At 52.8% G+C, this 19,411-nt stretch overlaps 2 protein-coding genes across 2 annotated transcripts in view; one reads left to right on the top strand and one right to left on the bottom strand.

The window, feature by feature from the left end:
• Positions 1 to 4,706: 4,706 nt before the first annotated feature.
• VOLCADRAFT_84573 (uncharacterized protein) lies at positions 4,707 to 15,493 on the top strand (the record flags this gene model as incomplete). Its single annotated transcript, XM_002958647.1, has 12 exons — positions 4,707 to 5,030; positions 5,414 to 5,578; positions 5,991 to 6,047; positions 6,864 to 6,950; positions 7,611 to 7,716; positions 8,483 to 8,546; positions 9,840 to 10,002; positions 10,719 to 10,868; positions 11,769 to 11,843; positions 12,198 to 12,243; positions 12,935 to 13,098; positions 13,778 to 15,493. 11 exons carry the CDS (start codon positions 4,707 to 4,709, stop codon positions 13,054 to 13,056), a joined length of 1,359 nt encoding a protein of 452 aa, XP_002958693.1. The 3' UTR covers positions 13,057 to 13,098; positions 13,778 to 15,493.
• A 1,296-nt stretch (positions 15,494 to 16,789) lies between these two features.
• The window catches only part of VOLCADRAFT_99987 (uncharacterized protein), a gene marked incomplete at both ends in the record, with an annotated part of 13,991 nt that continues 11,369 nt past the window's right edge, over positions 16,790 to 19,411 (bottom strand). The window contains 5 exons of the mRNA XM_002958641.1: positions 16,790 to 16,917; positions 17,216 to 17,294; positions 17,661 to 17,742; positions 18,262 to 18,347; positions 19,057 to 19,105. Coding sequence (XP_002958687.1) covers positions 16,790 to 16,917; positions 17,216 to 17,294; positions 17,661 to 17,742; positions 18,262 to 18,347; positions 19,057 to 19,105 — 424 coding nt within the window. The remainder of the gene's footprint in view (positions 16,918 to 17,215; positions 17,295 to 17,660; positions 17,743 to 18,261; positions 18,348 to 19,056; positions 19,106 to 19,411) is intronic.

The following is a 19,411-nucleotide window of genomic DNA, read 5'->3' as shown; positions in this document are numbered from 1 at the left end:
CGCCAACGCCGTTTTTCCGCCCTTCGCTCTCACTCCCATTTTCCCCCGTCCCCCAACCCCCCGTTAGCGCCCTCCTGTTAAACCCCCGTTCCCCCCACCCCACCCGTTTCCCCCCTGTTCCCCCCCCGTTTCCCCCCCCCCTTATCCCCCCCCGGTCCATCCCGTCCTTCATCCTTGTGTTTTGTACGGTAGCCAGGGGTGCGATAACGCGCAATATTAACCGCAAGGAAACTGTGCAACCATACGTACACGCGCACATGCGCCTCATCCCCTACCTTATTACCAGGAGACATCCCACCTACTGCTACCGCCTCCCGTACGGAATTAAGAAACCATACTTGAGGACACGCTCTGCTCTTTTACTGCGTTTTCGCTGCGCAGGCTGCTGCTCAGCAAATGATGGCTGGGACAAGATGGTCCTCAATGCTGTTCGCTGGATGGCTGCCGGCAAGACCAGCATTCGAATGGCATCACCATCATCCAGCGGCTGGGCCGCCGACGGCATGGCAGGCGTCAAGACGGTGCGAGGGCGCTGCTGGCGGGGTATGCGGGGATGTGCATGTGCAGCTAGCTGTCAGACGACTGATCTACGTAGTGCTTAGGGCCACGTGGTCACCAGTGTCGCTGTCTTTCTTAATAGGGAAATGAAATCCTTTGGGGCAGTTTCCCCCACCCACCCCGCCGGAACTGCTGGCGCTACGTAGTAGCTGTGGATAGTACGGCACACAAATACGCGCTGAGGCGCTCCCCCAGCATCGTAAGCTTCGTCGTCTGTAGGTCTCGCTCTGATATATGAAATTGGGATCTTCCCTCTATATTGTAACAGGCTGCGATCAATGGAAGATCAAGTATTTTACATACGCAAGAACCTAGAAAGATTTTTCGTTACAAGGTGTTTCCAGGATATAGGTAATACGTCTCTAGTATTCAAAATTAAAATGCGCAAATTGGACATGCTGTAGTCCGTGAACGAACTTGAAGCCAGTTCGGGGGTGCCATTTCACAGGCGACCGTCCTACGCAAGGAATGGCGCACCGGCGAAATTTCAAGGAAATATTTTCTGGAACTTTCGTGAAGAAATATAGCTGCTATCTTAGATAGTCACGCTGCGGCTCATCCGCCTGATGTACATAAAATAAAATACAATGCCACGTGCCACGATAACAGAATCTCCTGACCCGACTGGCTGATGCGCATGTCGCTTGCCCTACTCCCTGTGTGTCTGCTTGATACAGGCTCTGACGGGAATTACAGTAACCACAAGCACCATAGGACTGTCAAGTTTTACCCAAAGTTCCAGCGTCGATATCTATTGGTGAGTGAGTGCGGCTGCGGCTGCGGGTGTGTGGATAAGGGTGTGGCCACACCCCTGGATAAGGGTGCAGGTGCAGGTGTGTCTTAAGTACAGGTAGGCAAACTCATCCTCATAATAACAATCACTGAAATGCCCTAAGGAACAAGGAACAGGGTTGCATAATGCACTTCGACTTCGGGTGCGTCGTCCATTTTAGAAGCTGCCAACCTACCTACCTGCCTTGTTGACCACCACGCACCAATCTGCAGGATTGACCCGTACACAGAGTACACTGACAGTCAGGTGACGGAGTTGATCAACTTTGTCAACCAAACCGGAAAGGGACTGTTGGTTGGCGGTAAGTTCGCGCGGGAGCTACATGTCTAGCTGGGCATGCATCTTGTGGAAAACACCAGAAGCAGTGCTGACACAGCAGTGCTGTAGGACGACTGTGCGTGCACCTACTCGAACGGGGCACGAATGTTGTAGCTGTCGTACAATACGGCACACGTCATTGATGAATACGCGATGTTAATCCCCCTCCCGATGCTGAGATCCTTTGTTCGCCACCTCGCCTTGCTCGCCTTGCTCGCCTGCGTATGTGCACAACAATTATTGCTCCATAGCTTCCCACCAGGCCCATCCATCCATCCATCCATCCATCCATCCATCCATCCATCCATCCATCCATCCATCCATCCATCCATCCATCCATCCATCCATCCATCCATCCATCCATCCATCCATCCATCCATCCATCCACGAACTCATCTGCTGCAGGCCTCGCTTGGTGGTGGAGCAACTCACATCCCAATGCCAACATCTTCACAGACTTGACTCTAAACAAGGTGTTGTGGCCGTTTGGCCTGGCCCTCACCACGGATTACCAGTACGGCTTCAAGGTGGGTGTGGTACGAAGTAGCCTGGAGGCCGCTGAAAAGACCTCGCTTTCAAGATGCTGGCGGAGCGCCTTATTAAAGTGCACAGTTTATATAACTACAGACGCCATGCACGTATGCCACTGTGAGAACGACATGTGTTTGTCATTCCCTGAGCGCATGCACGTGCGCCTCCGTAGAACCATCTAGATGGATATCTAGATGGAGCCATTACGATAGTGGGATGGATGAGGACATGGGCCTCCGCAGGGACGCCTTCACTGGACCGGACCTGGGATACCCGCCGGGTGGGATACACACACGCATGTCGGTCGCTGCTTGGTGGTGGTATATCACGGTGGACTACACAGAAAAGGAAACAGATTGGCAATGGTGGCAGGTGAAACAGGCAATGAATGATACACGCACTACAGGATGCAACTCCTGGAGCGAGGTGATAGTATTGCGTGCACCTATCTATCGACATCGATGATACCCTATCCGCCTATCCGCCTATCCAGCCGCCACCACACCGCCCCGTGTTCCTCTAGAGGTACTGTGTGATGATGTTGATGGTGAATGCAGGCGGCGCCCTCCATTTCCTCCCCACCAGCGGAATGGCTTTACTACAATACCTATCTTGTCGCGGTGAGTGTGTGTGTATGTATGTGTGTGTGTATTGCATACTTGCGCTACTTCACGTCGCCATCGGCGGTAGTGTCTGGGCGGTAGTCACTTATCAGCTTAGGGCTTATCAAGCAGATGGTTGGCGGCCGGTACACAGTCGCTAAAGGGTGGTAGTGTCATCGCAACAAACAGTACGTACATAGTCGCCAACGCGCCGCGGAGCAACGGAGGCTGTGTGTTATTATATAATGTTATTATTGCAGTAACGCGGTCAAACATCCTGATGGTCCTAGAATGCCGGGGCACGGGCGAATGCATGTCGTATAGCTTTCGTACAGTAGGGATACACAAAACGTCAAAACAATACGTGCTAAAGCGCTCATCTGCCTGCAACGGACGCTCTGAGCTGCACCGCTTTACTTTACCTCAGCAGCAGCAGAGGCCGCCTTTTCAGCGGCCAATGAGCACTATTGCACATGTTCGTCCCCGTCCCCGTCCCCGTCCCCGTCCCCGTCCCCGTCCCCGTCCCCGTCCCCGTCCCCGTCCCCGTCCCCGTCCCCGTCCCCGTCCCCGTCCCCGTCCCCGTCCCCGTCCCCGTCCCCGTCCCCGTCCCCGTCCCCGTCCCCGTCCCCGTCCCCGTCCCCGTCCCCGTCCCCGTCCCCGTCCCCGTCCCCGTCCCCGTCCCCGTCCCCGTCCCCGTCCCCGTCCCCGTCCCCGTCCCCGTCCCCGTCCCCGTCCCCGTCCCCGTCCCCGTCCCCGTCCCCGTCCCCGTCCCCGTCCCCATCCCCGTCCCTGTTACTTCTTACTTACATAGTGATGTTGCCCTGCCCACCTACTGCTGCTGCTGCTGCTGCTGGCCGGACGCAGACTCTCCTGTCCGCCGTAAATAACGGCACCGCCACTTTCTCAAACACGGCGCTTTACCCGATAGGTATGTTGACGTTGTTGGCAATCAGCTATGCGCTGGTTGGCAGTTTCGTAGCTTTACATGCTTGTGTGCATTATTACCGACATACGTACATACGTGATGACGTGCGCGGGCGCCGTACCCGCTCTTGCGGAACTTAATCGGCACACTCATACACATGGCTTGAATACAGGAAGCAGACGGCTGTCACTGCTTGCGTTTGCTCACTACTACATGCAATGCATTTGAAGGGAGTCATCCAACCGCTGACGAGTACTGCGTCTGCTGCCTTGCCTGCTGCGGGCACCACCTGCCTGCCTGGCTGGGCTGCTGCTGCAACTACTGTCTGCGGTCTGCCGTACCATTCGTCTGCATGAACGCATGTGTCCCTCGCATGTGTCCCTCGTTACCACACACCCCATCAGCGAACACGGCCCTGAACGCCCTGCTCAACGCACTACCTTCGCGCGCGAGTTTCGCGGCCAGTGGCCTGGCTCCGCTTTGGGCCTTGCTCACGGCCGCACGGCCCTCTTCGGGCGTAGCCGTGGGCCCGAACAACCCCCTGGACGCCAAGGCGGGCTACCCGGGCAACATTCTGGACGTAAGAATGCGCGAGGTTCTTGCCTGTAGATGGCTGTAGTAGTATGGCACACGCATCGCCTATAAATTTATGCGCTAATAATAAGGCGCTCCGCCAGCATCTCGAGAGGCCTTTTCAGCGGCCAGCAGCTCTATTTACCACATGGCCGGCGCCCAGGAGGACCAGCCATGCATGCATGCTATATGTTATATTATATATTATATATTATATATTATATGTGTGTGTTTATTTATCCTGTTATATTATATATATGTATATGTGTTTATTTATGAGTAGTCAGTCATCAGCTAACTACCTACTCACCTATAGACAGGTATATACCTTATCATATATAGGTATAAACCCTAGCTAGCTATGTCACCATGTTGACTAATCTTCCATGCTCTATCTTGCTTGTGTATGCACACATACGCACGCACATACATACATACATGCAACCAACAGGTCGCCATTGACGCCTGGACTGTCCGTCGCGGCGAAATCTCGGGCATAAGGCCTTCCCTTTCTGCCGCTGCCTTCCCTGGAGTGCCCTCCGGCAACCCGCCCTCGGTTATTGTTAGTTATACCATCAACGGTACCTACAACCGCCCGGGATACCATTTCGGCTACGCCAACTGGGACTCCCCAGTGTGGCGATCCACCGGGCTCTACGCGCTGCCGGGCCAGGCCATCACCGTTACCTTGTCGACCTTGAGTGCCGTGGGGAGGGGGCTGCAAGTGCAGGTACGTACGTGTGCATGTATGTCGCTCGCATTTTGTTGTGCAGCTAGCTAGCTAGCTAGCTAGCTTGCTAGCATCTGGAGGAGCTCACATCGTGACCGGATGGACATGGACAAGTTTACAAGTTACAAGCAAGTTCCCGTCACAAGTGTTGGGGGGCCCCGTCCGTAATAGCCGGGGGAGGGGGGGCCATGGGCGGTCAATAGCCGTTATTGTGGCGCCGAGTAACGGTATATAATTATTATGAAGATTATAATTGTTGTTATTATCCTCGATGTACGAAACGAAACTATTGCGCCAATAATTTATGTAATAATAATAGAAGTGATAAATAATAATATATTAATGATAATTTAATGATGGTCGTCATCATGATTATGGTGCAGATCGGTGCCCACACGGACGACCTGACCGGCAAGGCGACCTGGTACCGAGTGCCCCAAATCGTCAATCGCTTTGACTTGAATACCACAATAACCTCCGCCGCGAACCCCCTGGGGGGTCTGGTGTTCATTTTGGTTCCCGTGGGAGCTACCCTGGGAAGTGTGCAGGTATGTATGTCGTTACAGGGTGGTTAAGCTTCACCAGCGGCCCCCTTTCCCAAGGCAGTTCCCTGCTCTCCCCTGCTAGAGGGGCACCCGAATCCGTCACCCCATCCGACTTCAGAATGTATTCGTTGGGTTCGGCAACTCACCACCAGCATCCAACCAAATCTAGCGGATCAACGGCGCCACAACTTAGTGCTTGTGTATCTTTGTATGCAAGTACAGTTGCTTATTAGTGCGTGTGCGTGTGCAAAATGATGATGATCAAGCAAGTCATGACTTGCTTTGTGTGTATGCGATGATGAATTGGCTGGCATGCGTGACTGGGCCGTTACAAGTACGGCATATGCTTAGGTAATCCTGCCGTATGCGCTGACCTATCCTAACAACCTGGTTCCGTACATGTACGCTCGTGCAGATTACCATCGGGGGTGCCATTCGGGCGCCGTACTTCCGTCTGAATGTAACTCAGCTGGTGAGGTGTATTTTTTGCATCTGGTCAAAATATGTAAATTATATGTTAGGAGCACGCACAAGGTGGGAGTGTAACGCGAGACAGGGCAGGGCAGACAGCTTTTTAAAATGGATTCGGTGACGGCTATGTGTACTACCGTAGTATTGGGCTTCCTGGCGGAAGGTTCATACCTAGGGTTTAGCGCTTTTGTGGCTCGAAGGACTAATAATAATATTCGGCATTCTTTCGTTGTTCTGCCTTGCCTTACTTACATACTGCTGTAGTTGCCGTTGCCGGCCTTTGGAAAGGCCTCTATCGATGTCGGCAGAGCTCCATATTAGCGCGTATTTATCGACGATGTGTTTGATGTGTGTGACAGGGGGGTCATATCTTCACCCTGCGGCCGCTACCCTGCGAAACCCTGTGCCTTCCCCGCGGGTATTTCGGGGCACCCTCATCCAGTCACACTAGTCAACTTCTCAGTGGATCGCTCAGGTTCCGCACCCACCACCACTGCCGTACAGCTGCTACAACTGCTGGTTCAGGAAAAGATCAATACTTGTACGTGCATATGCCTATCTGAGTCTTGCTTTGTATGCATTATATCTTTTAATGTACGTCTTACGCAAACGCTCTTGCCCTTTTCACTGCATGGTATGTTTATTGTGCATGCCGCCGCCGCCGCCACCGCCACTGCCGCCGCCGCCGCCACTACCACTGCCGCCGCCGCCGCCGCTGCCACTGCCGCCGCCGCCGCCACTACCACTGCCGCCGCCGCCGCCGCTGCCACTGCCGCCGCCGCCGCCACTACCACTGCCGCCGCCGCCGCCTGCGCAGAACGATTGGAACAGCACCATCCGGAATTACCCGGCGCCTTGGGCCGAGCTGGACAGTGGGAAGTTCGTGCTCATGCTGCCCTCCAGGGTGGGTGGGGGAATGCGCGGAATGAACGCACGTGCGTGTGTGGCCAATTGTTCATGCATACGTGCATACGTGCATGTGTGCGGTGTATTCAGGAGCCAGCAGTTATATCTGTCACGCACGTTTACAAGCCCACGGCAGATGGAGACCGTTACAACGCATGCAAGCTTGGGGTCTCCAAGTGGCCTGTAGTAGCTGCTGTAGTACACAGTACGGCACACATAACGTCTACAAATACGCGCTAAGCGCGTCCACCAGCATCTCGAGAGGCCTTTTCAGCAGCGGCCAGCTGCCACACAATGTGTCGCACCTAGCTGACATGACTCCAGCTATTACATGGCCATTTTGGCAGAGATAAGACAAGGGGATGTCCGGCACTCAACCCGCCGGCGGTCTAGCTAGGTATAGGGGGCAGTGTTAGGGCCGCGGCCTGGCAGCTGCCATAGGGCCATATAGGGTACCTACGTATATGCGTCGTCTGTAAATTGTCTAATCGTCTTATGGATCGTGCCCAAGCCTGAAAAGCGATTTCTTTAATGTAGGGGACGGTCGTCCCAATCTATTTCATACACACAAGGCACAATCTACGGACAACAAACTGTTGTTGCTGTTGTTGCTGTTGTTGTGTTGTTGCTGTTGTTGCTGTTGTTGCTGTTGTTGTAGGTTATTCGTAACATCACCAACCCAGTTCCGTTGCTGGAGCACTGGAATCTGGTCATGAACCACATGGCGAGCCTTGCCAACATAACCAGCGCTCGAGCACGGGAGGGTATGTCTGTATGTTTGTATGTCTGCATGTGCATGTCTGTATGTATCTTCTATAAGTCTATGTGCATGTATATCTGCATGTTCCGTGCATATAACCCCGCCTTGATTCGTCATTTTGCATCACGAGCAAGCGAGCAAGCAGATAGATGGTGATGATGCGGTTTCGTGTAACAATGCAAAGATACGTCTAGGATAATATTATGTTGACATCTTTGGTTAGATAAACACCACTTTGCACTTAGGGCCTTCCAATAGACCGTCTATAGGCGCACATCCGCGTCATCGGGGACGATATTGTCCCCAAAGGCGCCCGGCCGGTAAACATATACAACAACAACAGCGGCAATGCAACGCAATCCAGTAACCCCCGATTGGCCCAGCAAGCACCAATCTTCACGTAACTACGTACCCACGTATATGCCCATATGCCCACGACGGGGACATGTAGTGATGGTGTTAATAAACAGCGGATCATCGCTCAGAACACCGGCCACAACCCCACGTGCAGCTGCGCCCCGATGCGCAAGTAACCTGCCGCCTGCCGCCCCCGCGCGCGGGCTTCTAATCATCCTGCCTCACCTACACATGCATATGCATATCTGCGCATAGTAACCCCCCCCAACTAACAACTAACCCAACCGTACCGACCCTCACCATGCACATACAAACACACTTACAGACGTACATACAATAGTACATCCATAATATGCCTGCTCCTGCTGCTGCTGCTGCTGCTACTGCTGCTGCTGCTGCTGCTGCTGCCATAGAGCGCTTCCTGGTGGATGCGGACATCAGCGCTGGTTGGATGCACTCGGGCTACCCTATCATGGCGTACGACGAACCGGGGACTCACAAGGCGGGTGGGGGACAGAAAGGGCAGCTGGCTGGCCCCCTTGAGAAATGCTGACCCCCGATTTGCGTCGAACAGCATGTGTATGTATGGCTCTCCCCCTGCTTTGCCCCCCGGCCGCGGCGACTGGATGATGATGATGATGATGCGGCGGTGGTGCTAGCTAGCGCCTAAAGTGCCCATTACATGTTCGCCCATTATCTTATTAGTAGTGGATTGAACGCGTGCGTGGATACATGTCCTAGGCAGCGGGGGCATCCGGCTTGGCGGGCATCCTCAACATCATCTCACATGTGCACTAGTCCCCAATAATAATCAACGTTTGCATGCTGTTGGGTTTCTTCGGGCGCTACATGCTACATGTGTATCAATATTAGCACGATTTTGGTTACGCTACCATTGTTGTACTTATGCGCCATTGTCGTACTCATGCCATGTGTACTCTTATCTTATCACCGAGAGTAAAGCGGAGGAGAGTCTCAAAACCAGGTTTGCGTTTTATTATTAGGCATATATAATGTATGTATTGAAACAAGGCAAATATGTATACACAACTTCCATACTATGCATATGATTCGCTCTACATAACATCTATTTCCGGGGTTTCCACTCTATTATATTACACGATAGACCCTGCAGTCATTATATTTTTTACCGACACTAAGCTACTAACAAGACGCTAAATCATAGATATATCGATGACCTCGCTAAGAGGTTCCTTATTACTTACATACATACAGGGGCTGCACTGGGATATTATTACAAATCGTTAAACCATGTTTAATTCTCTGTCCCGCTGTTTCGCCGCTCCTGCTTGCCGCTGTGTGTTGCACTACCTGATTTCATTTGTCCTTCCATTGGTCCTTCCGCTATTGGGCTATTGGGCGCTCTCGGCCGGCGGCATTATTGGCTGTCGTACGTATGTACGTATGTATGTATGTAGGAGCTGACGGATGTAGCCCAATTAAAGGTACGCGGGCGCTGCATGCGTTATGTGCGTGTTCGCCAGCACGGCAGCACATCACATACATACATACTTACTTTACATTACATTAGATTATTGCATATCATGTCTGTCTGTATGCCAATGCTGTTTGATTGCTCACTACTGGCAACAATAATGATGTTTGTACGGTACGGTACGGTACGGTGGTTAACGTACGGTATAGTAATGGAGTGCCTTGCTTAATGAACACCTTTTGCCTGCCTCACCGTACATGGCTGTGCCCTCGGCTTCTCTTCCTCGCTTACCAATTGTATGATGTGTTGAAAAGAGCTGACATGTATGTATGTATGTACATACATGTATGGATGCATGTGCAGGCTAAGGGCGCATGGGGCCCCTACCACGAGCTGGGGCACAACCACCAATGGAGCGAGATGCAGTTCTCCGGAACCACCGAGAGCTTTGTCAACCTCTTCACCGTGTATGTGCTGGTGAGCTCTTTACCTGTGCTAGACCTATCCGTGATGAGGGTTTTCGCTGTTTGTCATCATCCAGCTATCTATCTGGCGGCGCCGCGGACGGTCCGTCCTGCACCGGCAGGTTTATTTACATGTCTTACCTATTGCTATCGGCAAGGTAGCCCCAGCCGACTTCCTAAACGGCAAAAGCCCTTCCAATGCGCTTATTTCCCCCCCATCGATGGACCGATATCGCTATCCGGCGGAAAACCAATCATAAATACATCCTCGGTGGTGGCACTAAGGCCACCACCACCAACATACACTACAAGTAGAGCGGATAATAACAGTAGCACGCAGTTTCATGTAATTGATAATTAGCATATACGGCGGTGCTATATATGCTTTGAAGTTTTATTGGTTAAGGGAACCACGGTGGGAGATCCCGGGATCGAGACCTGTCAGGGTCGAAAATCCTTCCGATGGTGGAAGGTATTGCGCCCCTAGTCGATGGACGGTGGTGACCCGGGATAAATTTGATGGAGTTGGGCCGCCGTCGACCCGGCAGATTCCGTTGAATGCTGGTGGTGGGTGCGGAACCTAAGCGATCCATTGAGAAGTTGACTGGGGTGACTGGATGAGGGTGCCCCGAAATACCCGCGGGGAAGGCAGGGTTTCGCAGGGTAGCTGCTACGGGTGAAGATATGACCCCCCTGTCCCACACATGCATACACATGCCGCGCGTGCAGGAGAGGACTGGTGTGCCCCCAACGGCCTGGGCCAACTGGGACAACGTTTCACCGACGGGGCGTGCCGCACTTCGCGCCAAGTATTTCGCCGATGGTGCTAACTGGGCGCGAGACTGGAACGTATGGGTAGCTCTGGATAGCTACCTGTCGGTCAGTAAGAACGAATGACGTGATGATAATAATAATAATAATAATAATAATAACTAATAATAATAACAATAATAACAATAATAATAATAATAATAATAATAATGATGATGATAATAATAATATGAATAATAATAATGATAATAATAACAATTATAATGATAATAATGATAATGGATGATGATCTCCGCGTCATGCATATGCTATGCATTTACACGTGCGGTGTAGGTTCTCCGTTGCCACTGCCTGGGTGTGTATTTATGATGATTATTTATTGTACGACTCGATGAGCCAACCGAAATGTCGTTAGGTCCGTTAGCAACAACCGTCAGCAGTAAGGCAACCGCCAAGGTGCTTACTCAGGAGGGGCGTAGTAGCTGTAGTACACAGTACGGCTGACATAACAACTACAAATACGCGCAAAGTGCGTGACCAGCAGCATATCTTGGGAGGCCTTTTCAGCGGCCAGCTACCGCGCTTATCACAAAAAATATTATTATTGCGGACTCCAGAGCATGATGCAGCGTACACCAGGAGGTGTATGTATGTATGTATGTATGTATGTGCGTGTATGTGTGTATGTGTGTGTATGTGTGTGTATGTGTGTGTATGTGTGTGTATGTGTGTGTATGTGTGCTGTTAATATTGTTAATATTAGTTGCCTTGTATGTCTTTGCTGAATGTCTCGGCCAAATGCATTGCCTGCGCCGTTATTCATCGCTTTATATAAACCTGTCGCTGTGTGTATCCGGTGTACCAAGGCAGCCGCTCCGCCCGCTGCAACCAAGTGCAACCCGGTTAACACTGAGGTCCCCCTGACGCATTGCCGCGTGCCCTTGTCGACGGCGCTACGGTACGGCGGTATGGTACGGCGCTACGGTACGGCGTGTACGAACGACGCAGCTGAAGGAGGAATTTGGCTGGATCTTCTACCGCAGGCTGTACATTGCCTACCAACAGATGCCCCTACCGCTTCCGGTCGGTGTATGGCGGTGCATGGCAAGCTGCTGCTTACTATTTTCGCACATTTCGTACGCACGTTACCCGCCTAACATGACATATCGTAGTAGGTCGTACAAAGTACGGCACACATGACGTCTACAAATACGCGCAAAGGCGCTCCGCTAGCAGCATCTTGTTGAGAGGCCTTATCATCGGCGGCCAGCAGCTGCTGCACATATAGGGGTAGCTAAATGTGTAGAGTATCTGTAGACGTGGGTGCACAACATGATCGGTACGTTTAGGGTGTACACATACATACATGCATACTCATCTTCCTATCTATAAACCTGAATAAGCCACGTGTGTGATGACGCCTTTTGCTTGTTGTAGGCCGATAACGTGCAGACCTGGATACAGACGAGCAGCAAATTGGCTGGTGGGTGTTTCGATCGGCGTCGTACGGAGGCTTCAGAAGGAAGCAGGGTTGGGTCTCTCAGAGGGCTGCAGGTCCATTGCGGCTGCTGCGGCTGCTGCTGCGGCTGCTGCTGCGGCTGCTGCTGCGGCTGCTGCTGCGGCTGCTGCTGCGGCTGCTGCTGCATGTAGATGTAGAAGCTGGTGGCTCAAAAGGCCTCTGGAGATGCCGGCAGAGCGACTTTGCGCATGTTCGTCGACGTTTTGTGTGCCGTACTATACGGCAGCTACCGTACTACACAAAGATCTAGGCTGACGTGTCGATGTTTCCCTCGCGTGTAGCCAGCTGGTGCCCTAGCCGCTGACCCATACAACAGGAGGCTGTGGGCTAGTACGGCATACAACGATGACATACATGCAGACATACATGCGTAGGACATACATCAGAAGGCCGCGTTCACTATATATCATTGTTACTTCTCCTTTAAATGAATATAAACAAATTTGTTTATGTTCATCACGCCCTGCCACAAGCGCGCCACGCAGCAGCAGCCTGATGAATGCGCCACACCTCGCTCACTCGCCCACTTGCCCCCCCATCACTAATCCTGTGAGCTGCTTATCTATCTCCCTCCCCCCCTCCCTCCCCCCCTCCCTCCCCCCCTCCCTCCCCCCCTCCCTCCCCCCGGCTGCTGCGGCTGCTGCGGCTGCTGCAGGTGTCAATCTAGTCCCGTTCTATCAGAAGTGGAATTTCACTGTGACCCAGGACACCATCAATGCTGTGGCCTCTCTGCCAACTTGGACGAGCAACCCCTTCAATGAACAAGGATATAATTGATCCAAAATAGCTATTGCAGCATATAATGATGCTAACCAGCAGGTAGGTCATATTGTGGATACGATGTGGCTGGCATGGGTGTATATTATGTTTGATGACCATCTATCGTCCGATAATAGTATTGTATAATAATAGTGTTATAATAGTGTTATAATAGTGTTATAGTAGTGTTATAATAGAATTGCGTAATAGATCGTCCAGCCGCCCTGGTAGGTGGTATAATACTATTATTAGGTATGTAGGGACCGCAGATAGATCGTGATGCGTGTGTGCGTGTGCGTGTGTGTGTGTGCGTGCGCGCGTGCGCGCGTGCGTGTGTGTGTGTGTGCGTATGTGTGTGTGTGTGTGCGTGTGTGTGTGTGTGTCTGTGTGTGTGTGCGTGTGTGTGTGTGTGCGTGTGTGTGTGTGTGCGTGTGTGTGTCTGTGTGTGTGTGCGCGTGTGTGTGTCTGTGTGTGTCTGTGTGTGTGTGTGCGTGTGTGTGTGTGTGTGTGCGTGTGTGTGTGTGCGTGTGCGTGTGCGTGTGCGTGTGCGTGTGCGTGTGCGTGTGCGTGTGCGTGTGTCTGTGTGTCTGTGTGTGTGTGCGGCGGCTCGTGCAAAAAGCTACTAGCGATGATTCATTCCTAACCATATGCCCTTGGGGCCATTGGTACTTGGTTTTATAATTTCCTCTCGCTCTCCCTCATTCCCCTGTCCTGCTGTTCAATATGCTATGTCGTACAGGGAATGAATACGTGTCTTCTTTCGGTGGACATACATGCGCGAATTTACACGTGCAGATGTGGATACAATTCGCGAGACGCAGCCAACATATATAGCTAGGTCAACATGTATACGCAGCGCCGTAAACGCTGCGTCGCGACCTGTTCCCAAGCTTCTTGCATTCCATCGAGCGACACAAGCTTGCTGGCCGCGGGCTTCATTCCTCTTACAAACCATGGTTTCATTGTATACGACGCGTACCCCCTCCCCCCGCCAGCCAGTAGTCGTTCATGGTGAAAACCTAAAAGTATGTATGCGCTGCAGTAGCGGGCCCGAACTGCTGAATATTGTACGAGGGAAGCTAGGTCTGAATTTGCCTCCGTTTCGTACATGTGATTGTGCAGTACTAATAGCACGTGGTAACGAACCAACCAACCATCAGCAAAAGGATGACGTTGGCCGAACTTTCCAGCGGCTGATGATGCGTAACAAATCATCATGACTCGCACTGGTACCCATTTGTTTGGCCACGTATGGTTTTATGTATTATTAGTTGTGCGTGCACACGCGTTTAAAGACCAGCTTAGCCTCCGTGGCCCCCGGCAACTTGGGAGGCAACTTTGCACCCATCCAAATACGCCGTATTTTACGTAGCAGTAGTACACGGCGTCATCATCACGGCCGCGCCTCATCACACTGTGGGTGCGTGGGGTTGTCGAATGGGGGGTAGTATACCAGTATATTCATGTACTGCTTGCTGAACACATCCCGTGGATACCACCCCTCTTCTTCCCATTGGCCGATTGGGAAACTTGGGGCGCTGATGGTCACTAGTAGAGCTATATACCTCTTGCTTGCTATACGTGAATTAGATCTTTATATCGAGAATTAGGTATAGCTAGCTCTGATTGCGACCACGTGGCCGTGGACGATAATGCGATCGATGCAGCGGCGAGCAGTGTGGCGATTGGATTGTTATCGAGTCATCGAGCTCGAGTGGTGAACCTGGTTCTCGGATTGCAGCAGGAGGCAGTTGTTCTGAATCGTGGACTCCTTGGATAGGGGTTTTCCTCAATATATGTATGTAAGTATGTATGTGTGTGCGTATGATGCGTAGCTGGTACAGTGACCAGGTGGTGGTGGCTGCGGCAGGTGGTGAGTAGGCGGTGGCACGGGCATTCACCGCGAGCGGTGAGGCAGCCACATACACCATCTGCATCGATCTGCACGCAGCAACCCTGTGGATGCACGGCTGGTCGGTGGACGAGAATTTAAAACATATAGTATACCTGTGTGAATAAGGTTAATTTTCCGGATGAGGAAAATAAAGTTGTTTGATGATACGGATTTGACAAGATGGGTTATGTTGATGTTGTTTGCTAGATAAAGGAGAAAGCTGCCTTGCAACGAAATAGGAGGAACGACATGTAACTGACTGGATGATGGGCACGCTAGCTATTGAGGAATAGGGCGCGGGCTGGGACCATCGGTTTGCATTCAGCAGCGTGATCCGCTGACAAACAGCCGTAAAAGTTGGCCTAGGGTAGGGGGCTGTAAGGCTCTGCAAGGGGAGTATCCTCGGCCGCAAGTCGGCAGCTCGCGCACCAATAAGTCGATACGTAGACCCCGAACCGGCAGAATTGTAATATTTGTTTGGTTTTCAATATCAATTTCTCCAGGCTGTCTAATCAGGTCCGAACTCGTGAATCTGCCACGTGATTTACATATCGGAATATGTCTGTCACCACGTCCGTTCTCTGCTCTATCTCGCCGACATACATACATACAAACAAACAAAGCATTCACCAGCGAACAATAAATCTTCCCCTCCCCCCACGAATCCTTTCCCCCTCTTCCGTCTTATGATGCTAAGACCCTCGTCTATCTCGAACTTTTAACTTCTCTGGCGACTATGTACGACATGCACAACGTCAAACGACAATCCTTAGAAACATGTGTGTACGGAAACAACCAACCAACAACTACAGGAGCCATGCACACTAGCTTTCTACTCAACTACACGAGAATGTAGTAACAGTACGGTGTTGCGCTCAAACGCTCCAAGCACACTGCACGTAATCTGGAGCCCACTGTAACATCCACACACACATAATACGGCACCCCGGTGTGCGAATCATGAGAATCGTGCCAATACACACTTGGGCCCCAGCAGGACGCTGTGGGGGGAGTTCCCACGAGGGGTTTCCCCCCCTCCCCCCGCCCTGCCCCCCGGACGTGCCTGTCATAGGGCCACATACCCGCGGCCCTTCCCGTTATGGGCCGTCCCCGCTGCCACCCCCCTCCACTACCTCACAGCGCCACCCCACCATATTCGGCATAATATCCCTCGTCGCGGCTCCGAAGATCATTAAAACACACACACAGACGTACACACACAGACATGCACACACAGACATATACACACATAGAGATAGACCCAATACTTCATGGCAGACTAATCAATCGTGATTGTAATGAAGCGGACTGAAAAACAACTGCGCAATGGCGATTCACCGCCCCGCTCCTACTGCCATTGCTGCTACTGGTACGGCTGCAACTGCGGATGTCTATACTCTGTATGTGAACCAAAAAAAGGAGAAAACCGTCCAAGAAACCAATTGCGCAGGTGCCGCTCTGCATCCCCCTCTCTGCCCACTATCGCCGCCAGCCTGCGCGTCTCTCTCTCTCTCTCCCCCCCTGTCTCTCCCTCCATCTGACCCTCTCGCTCGCTCTATCTATCTGTCTGTCTGCGCCCGTACCTGCCAATACTCAATCGTACACATCGTACAACAAACATTGCTCCAAAGCCATCCGCACCTTCGCTATGCTTCACACCGTTCAGCACACACCACACACCACCACGGCACCCCCCACTCCCCACCCGCGGCCCACCAGCCCCCGATAAGGAGCATCCGAGTTGTACCGCCGTACGTGGTGGTGACATTCATGTCGCTCCCAACCCACATACATGCATACGTACACCCACATTTACAACCTGAAATATATGCATGAATGTGTACGAATGTGTACGAATCAGTACAATGGCCAAAAGGCCCGGGTACGCCAACCCTTGGCGGCCTCCTGCCCTACCCTGCCAGCTGTACTACATATCGTTGCAGCTGTACGACGCTGCGACATGTTGAAGTATCGGAGCCCGGCCACTCAAAGTTTAGGTGGGAGGTTTGGGGGGGTTAGGGGGAGGGGGACTTCCCTTCTATACTATGTGTACATACCATCGCAACCTTCTTCACCACTTCACCATCGTCACTTTGGTTAACCATCACCACCATTTCCTCCTCCCCCTCCCCCCCCCACTACCCACCGCCGGGCCCCCCAGCAGCCCCTGTTGCTGCTGCTGCTAGGGTTGTTGTTCTTGATGATGGTGTTCTTGTTGTTGTTGGATTTAATGTTGTTGCTGTTGTTGCTGTTGCTGCAAAGCCGCTACAGCCGCAGCCATACCTGCATTTGCAGCTGCCACCAGCGCCGGGAGGGGCATCAGTGCCTCCGGGGGCATCTCGTTGTCCGCCACCAGACGTACCTGATGACACATTCCGGATGTATGTGACGGGGGGGGGGGGGGGAAATGCGGGGGAGGGGAGGGATTGAACAATGATGATGACGATGACGATAATGATGGTGATAATGTTAATGATGGTAATGATGACGATGCTGATGATGGTGATAATAATATAAATATGATGATGATGATGATGATGTATGATGATGGTGATGATGACGACGATGATGATAATGATGATTGAGATCATCAGAGGTGGGGGGGAATCGGCTACGTGAATGCCGTACACTGATGACTAAAGGGGCTTTGGAGAGGTGCGGGTGTGGGGAACGAGGCAGGCGGTATAGGGAGCATGCAGGAGGGGACAACGGGCCACACAAAACACACCTTGCAGTACGGCACACCCTCCCGCATGATGCGGCGGATGCGGAAGGCCATGAAAGGCGGCAACGCCTCCATCTTCAGGGACCTGTACGGCAGTACGGCAGTGGTGGGGGGAAACGTCATTCAATCTGTTGTGTACAGAAATACACCTTAGTACACGTCCATAGTTCATGTCCATAAATCCATAAGTCCACCCCCCCATCCCTCAATGCATACAGCACACTATACCTAGGTCAGGCACTACTGATAAGGCACATACTAATGCCCCCGGGAGATCCCGGGATCGAGACCTGTCAGGGTCGGAAATCCTTCCAATGATTGAAGGTAATAGTGCCCCTAGTCGATGGACGGTGGTGACCTGGTATAAAGTTGACCTGCGAGCTGACCAGGAATGGAGTTGGGCCGCTGTCGACCCGGCAGATTCCGTTGGATGCTGGTGGTGGGTGCGGAACCTGAGCGATCCACTGAAAAGTTGACTAGGGTGACTGGATGAGGGTGCCCCGAAATACCCGCGGGGAAGGCAGAGGGTCTGCCGGGTAGCGGCCGCAGGGTGAAGATATGAGCCCCCTGTCCCACACATCATACACACACGCCACCCTCTCACCTCAACCGAGTCAACCGAGCCAGGGGTGTAAAGTCGGTGTGTTGCAAGTTCCAGTCAGTGCCGTACACGTTCCAGATCTCCAGCTCCTCCAGAGATGATATCGCTTGAGTCCGAGTTTTGTATGTACGTACATACATACATACGTACGTACATACGTACATACATACATAATTTTTGGGCGGCGGGAGGAGCTCCAGTAAAACGAGGGGGTTGAGACAGCAAGGAGAGAGTCGTAGGCCGGAGGCACAACCGTACGTGTACGGCACACACCCTCATGTGCTACAACCCCTGCTACAACCCCTATTTAGCATTGCGGGCCCATAAGACCACGGGGGGCATCATACATGACATTGAGGCGGGCGGCGGTGGGAATGGAAAAATCAACAACAAACTACAAAAGTACAACTGCCACACACACCCACACCACGGTTTGCGACGGCTCAAATCCCCCCTCCTCCCCTCCCCCCCCCGGTTGTAAACCCCAGAAAGGACAGAGCCCCGCCCGGCCCCACAGAGCTGCGACTCCGCCACAAACGCCTGCCGCCCCTAGATGGCAAAAAAACCACCACTCGGCCCCCTTCAGGCCTTCATAGAAATGCGGCGCAGCAGCGGCATTCAGAGCGCTGACTGTGGCCCCCGACGAGTGAACCCCCGAGCTAACCATCTTGCGAATCCCCCCCAATCCCTTCCTCCCCTCTCCTCTCTCGTCTCCCTTTTTGGAAATCTCTCACCCCCCTCCCCTCCCTCCGCCCTCCCCCCTCCCTTCTCGTTCCCACATCATCATATCCTCCTCACCTGCCACGTCATCCACGAGCCGTTGATCCAGAACACCCGCCAGGTGCTCCTGAGGTGAATGGTTTTAGCGGCGGGGTTTAGAAGGTTCTAGTAAATACCCCCTCCCCCTCCTGCTCCTTCCCTCTCCCCCTCCTGCTCCTCCCCCTCTACCTCCACCCCCTGCCCCTCCCCCCCCCCTTCCCCATCCCTTCCCCCTCCCCCTCCCTCCCCTTCCCCATCCCTTCTCTCTCTCCTCTCCCCCTCCACCTCCACCTCCACCCCCTCCTGCTCCTCCCCTTCCCCTCCCTCCCCCTCCACCCCCTCCTGCTCCTCCCCTTCCCCTCCCTCCCCTTCCCCGTCCCCCTCCCCCCTCCCT

This window comes from Volvox carteri (assembly GCF_000143455.1).
Source record: "Volvox carteri f. nagariensis unplaced genomic scaffold VOLCAscaffold_101, whole genome shotgun sequence".
In the NCBI taxonomy this organism is placed as follows: domain Eukaryota; kingdom Viridiplantae; phylum Chlorophyta; class Chlorophyceae; order Chlamydomonadales; family Volvocaceae; genus Volvox; species Volvox carteri.
This window is presented reverse-complemented; position numbering and strand designations above follow the sequence as displayed.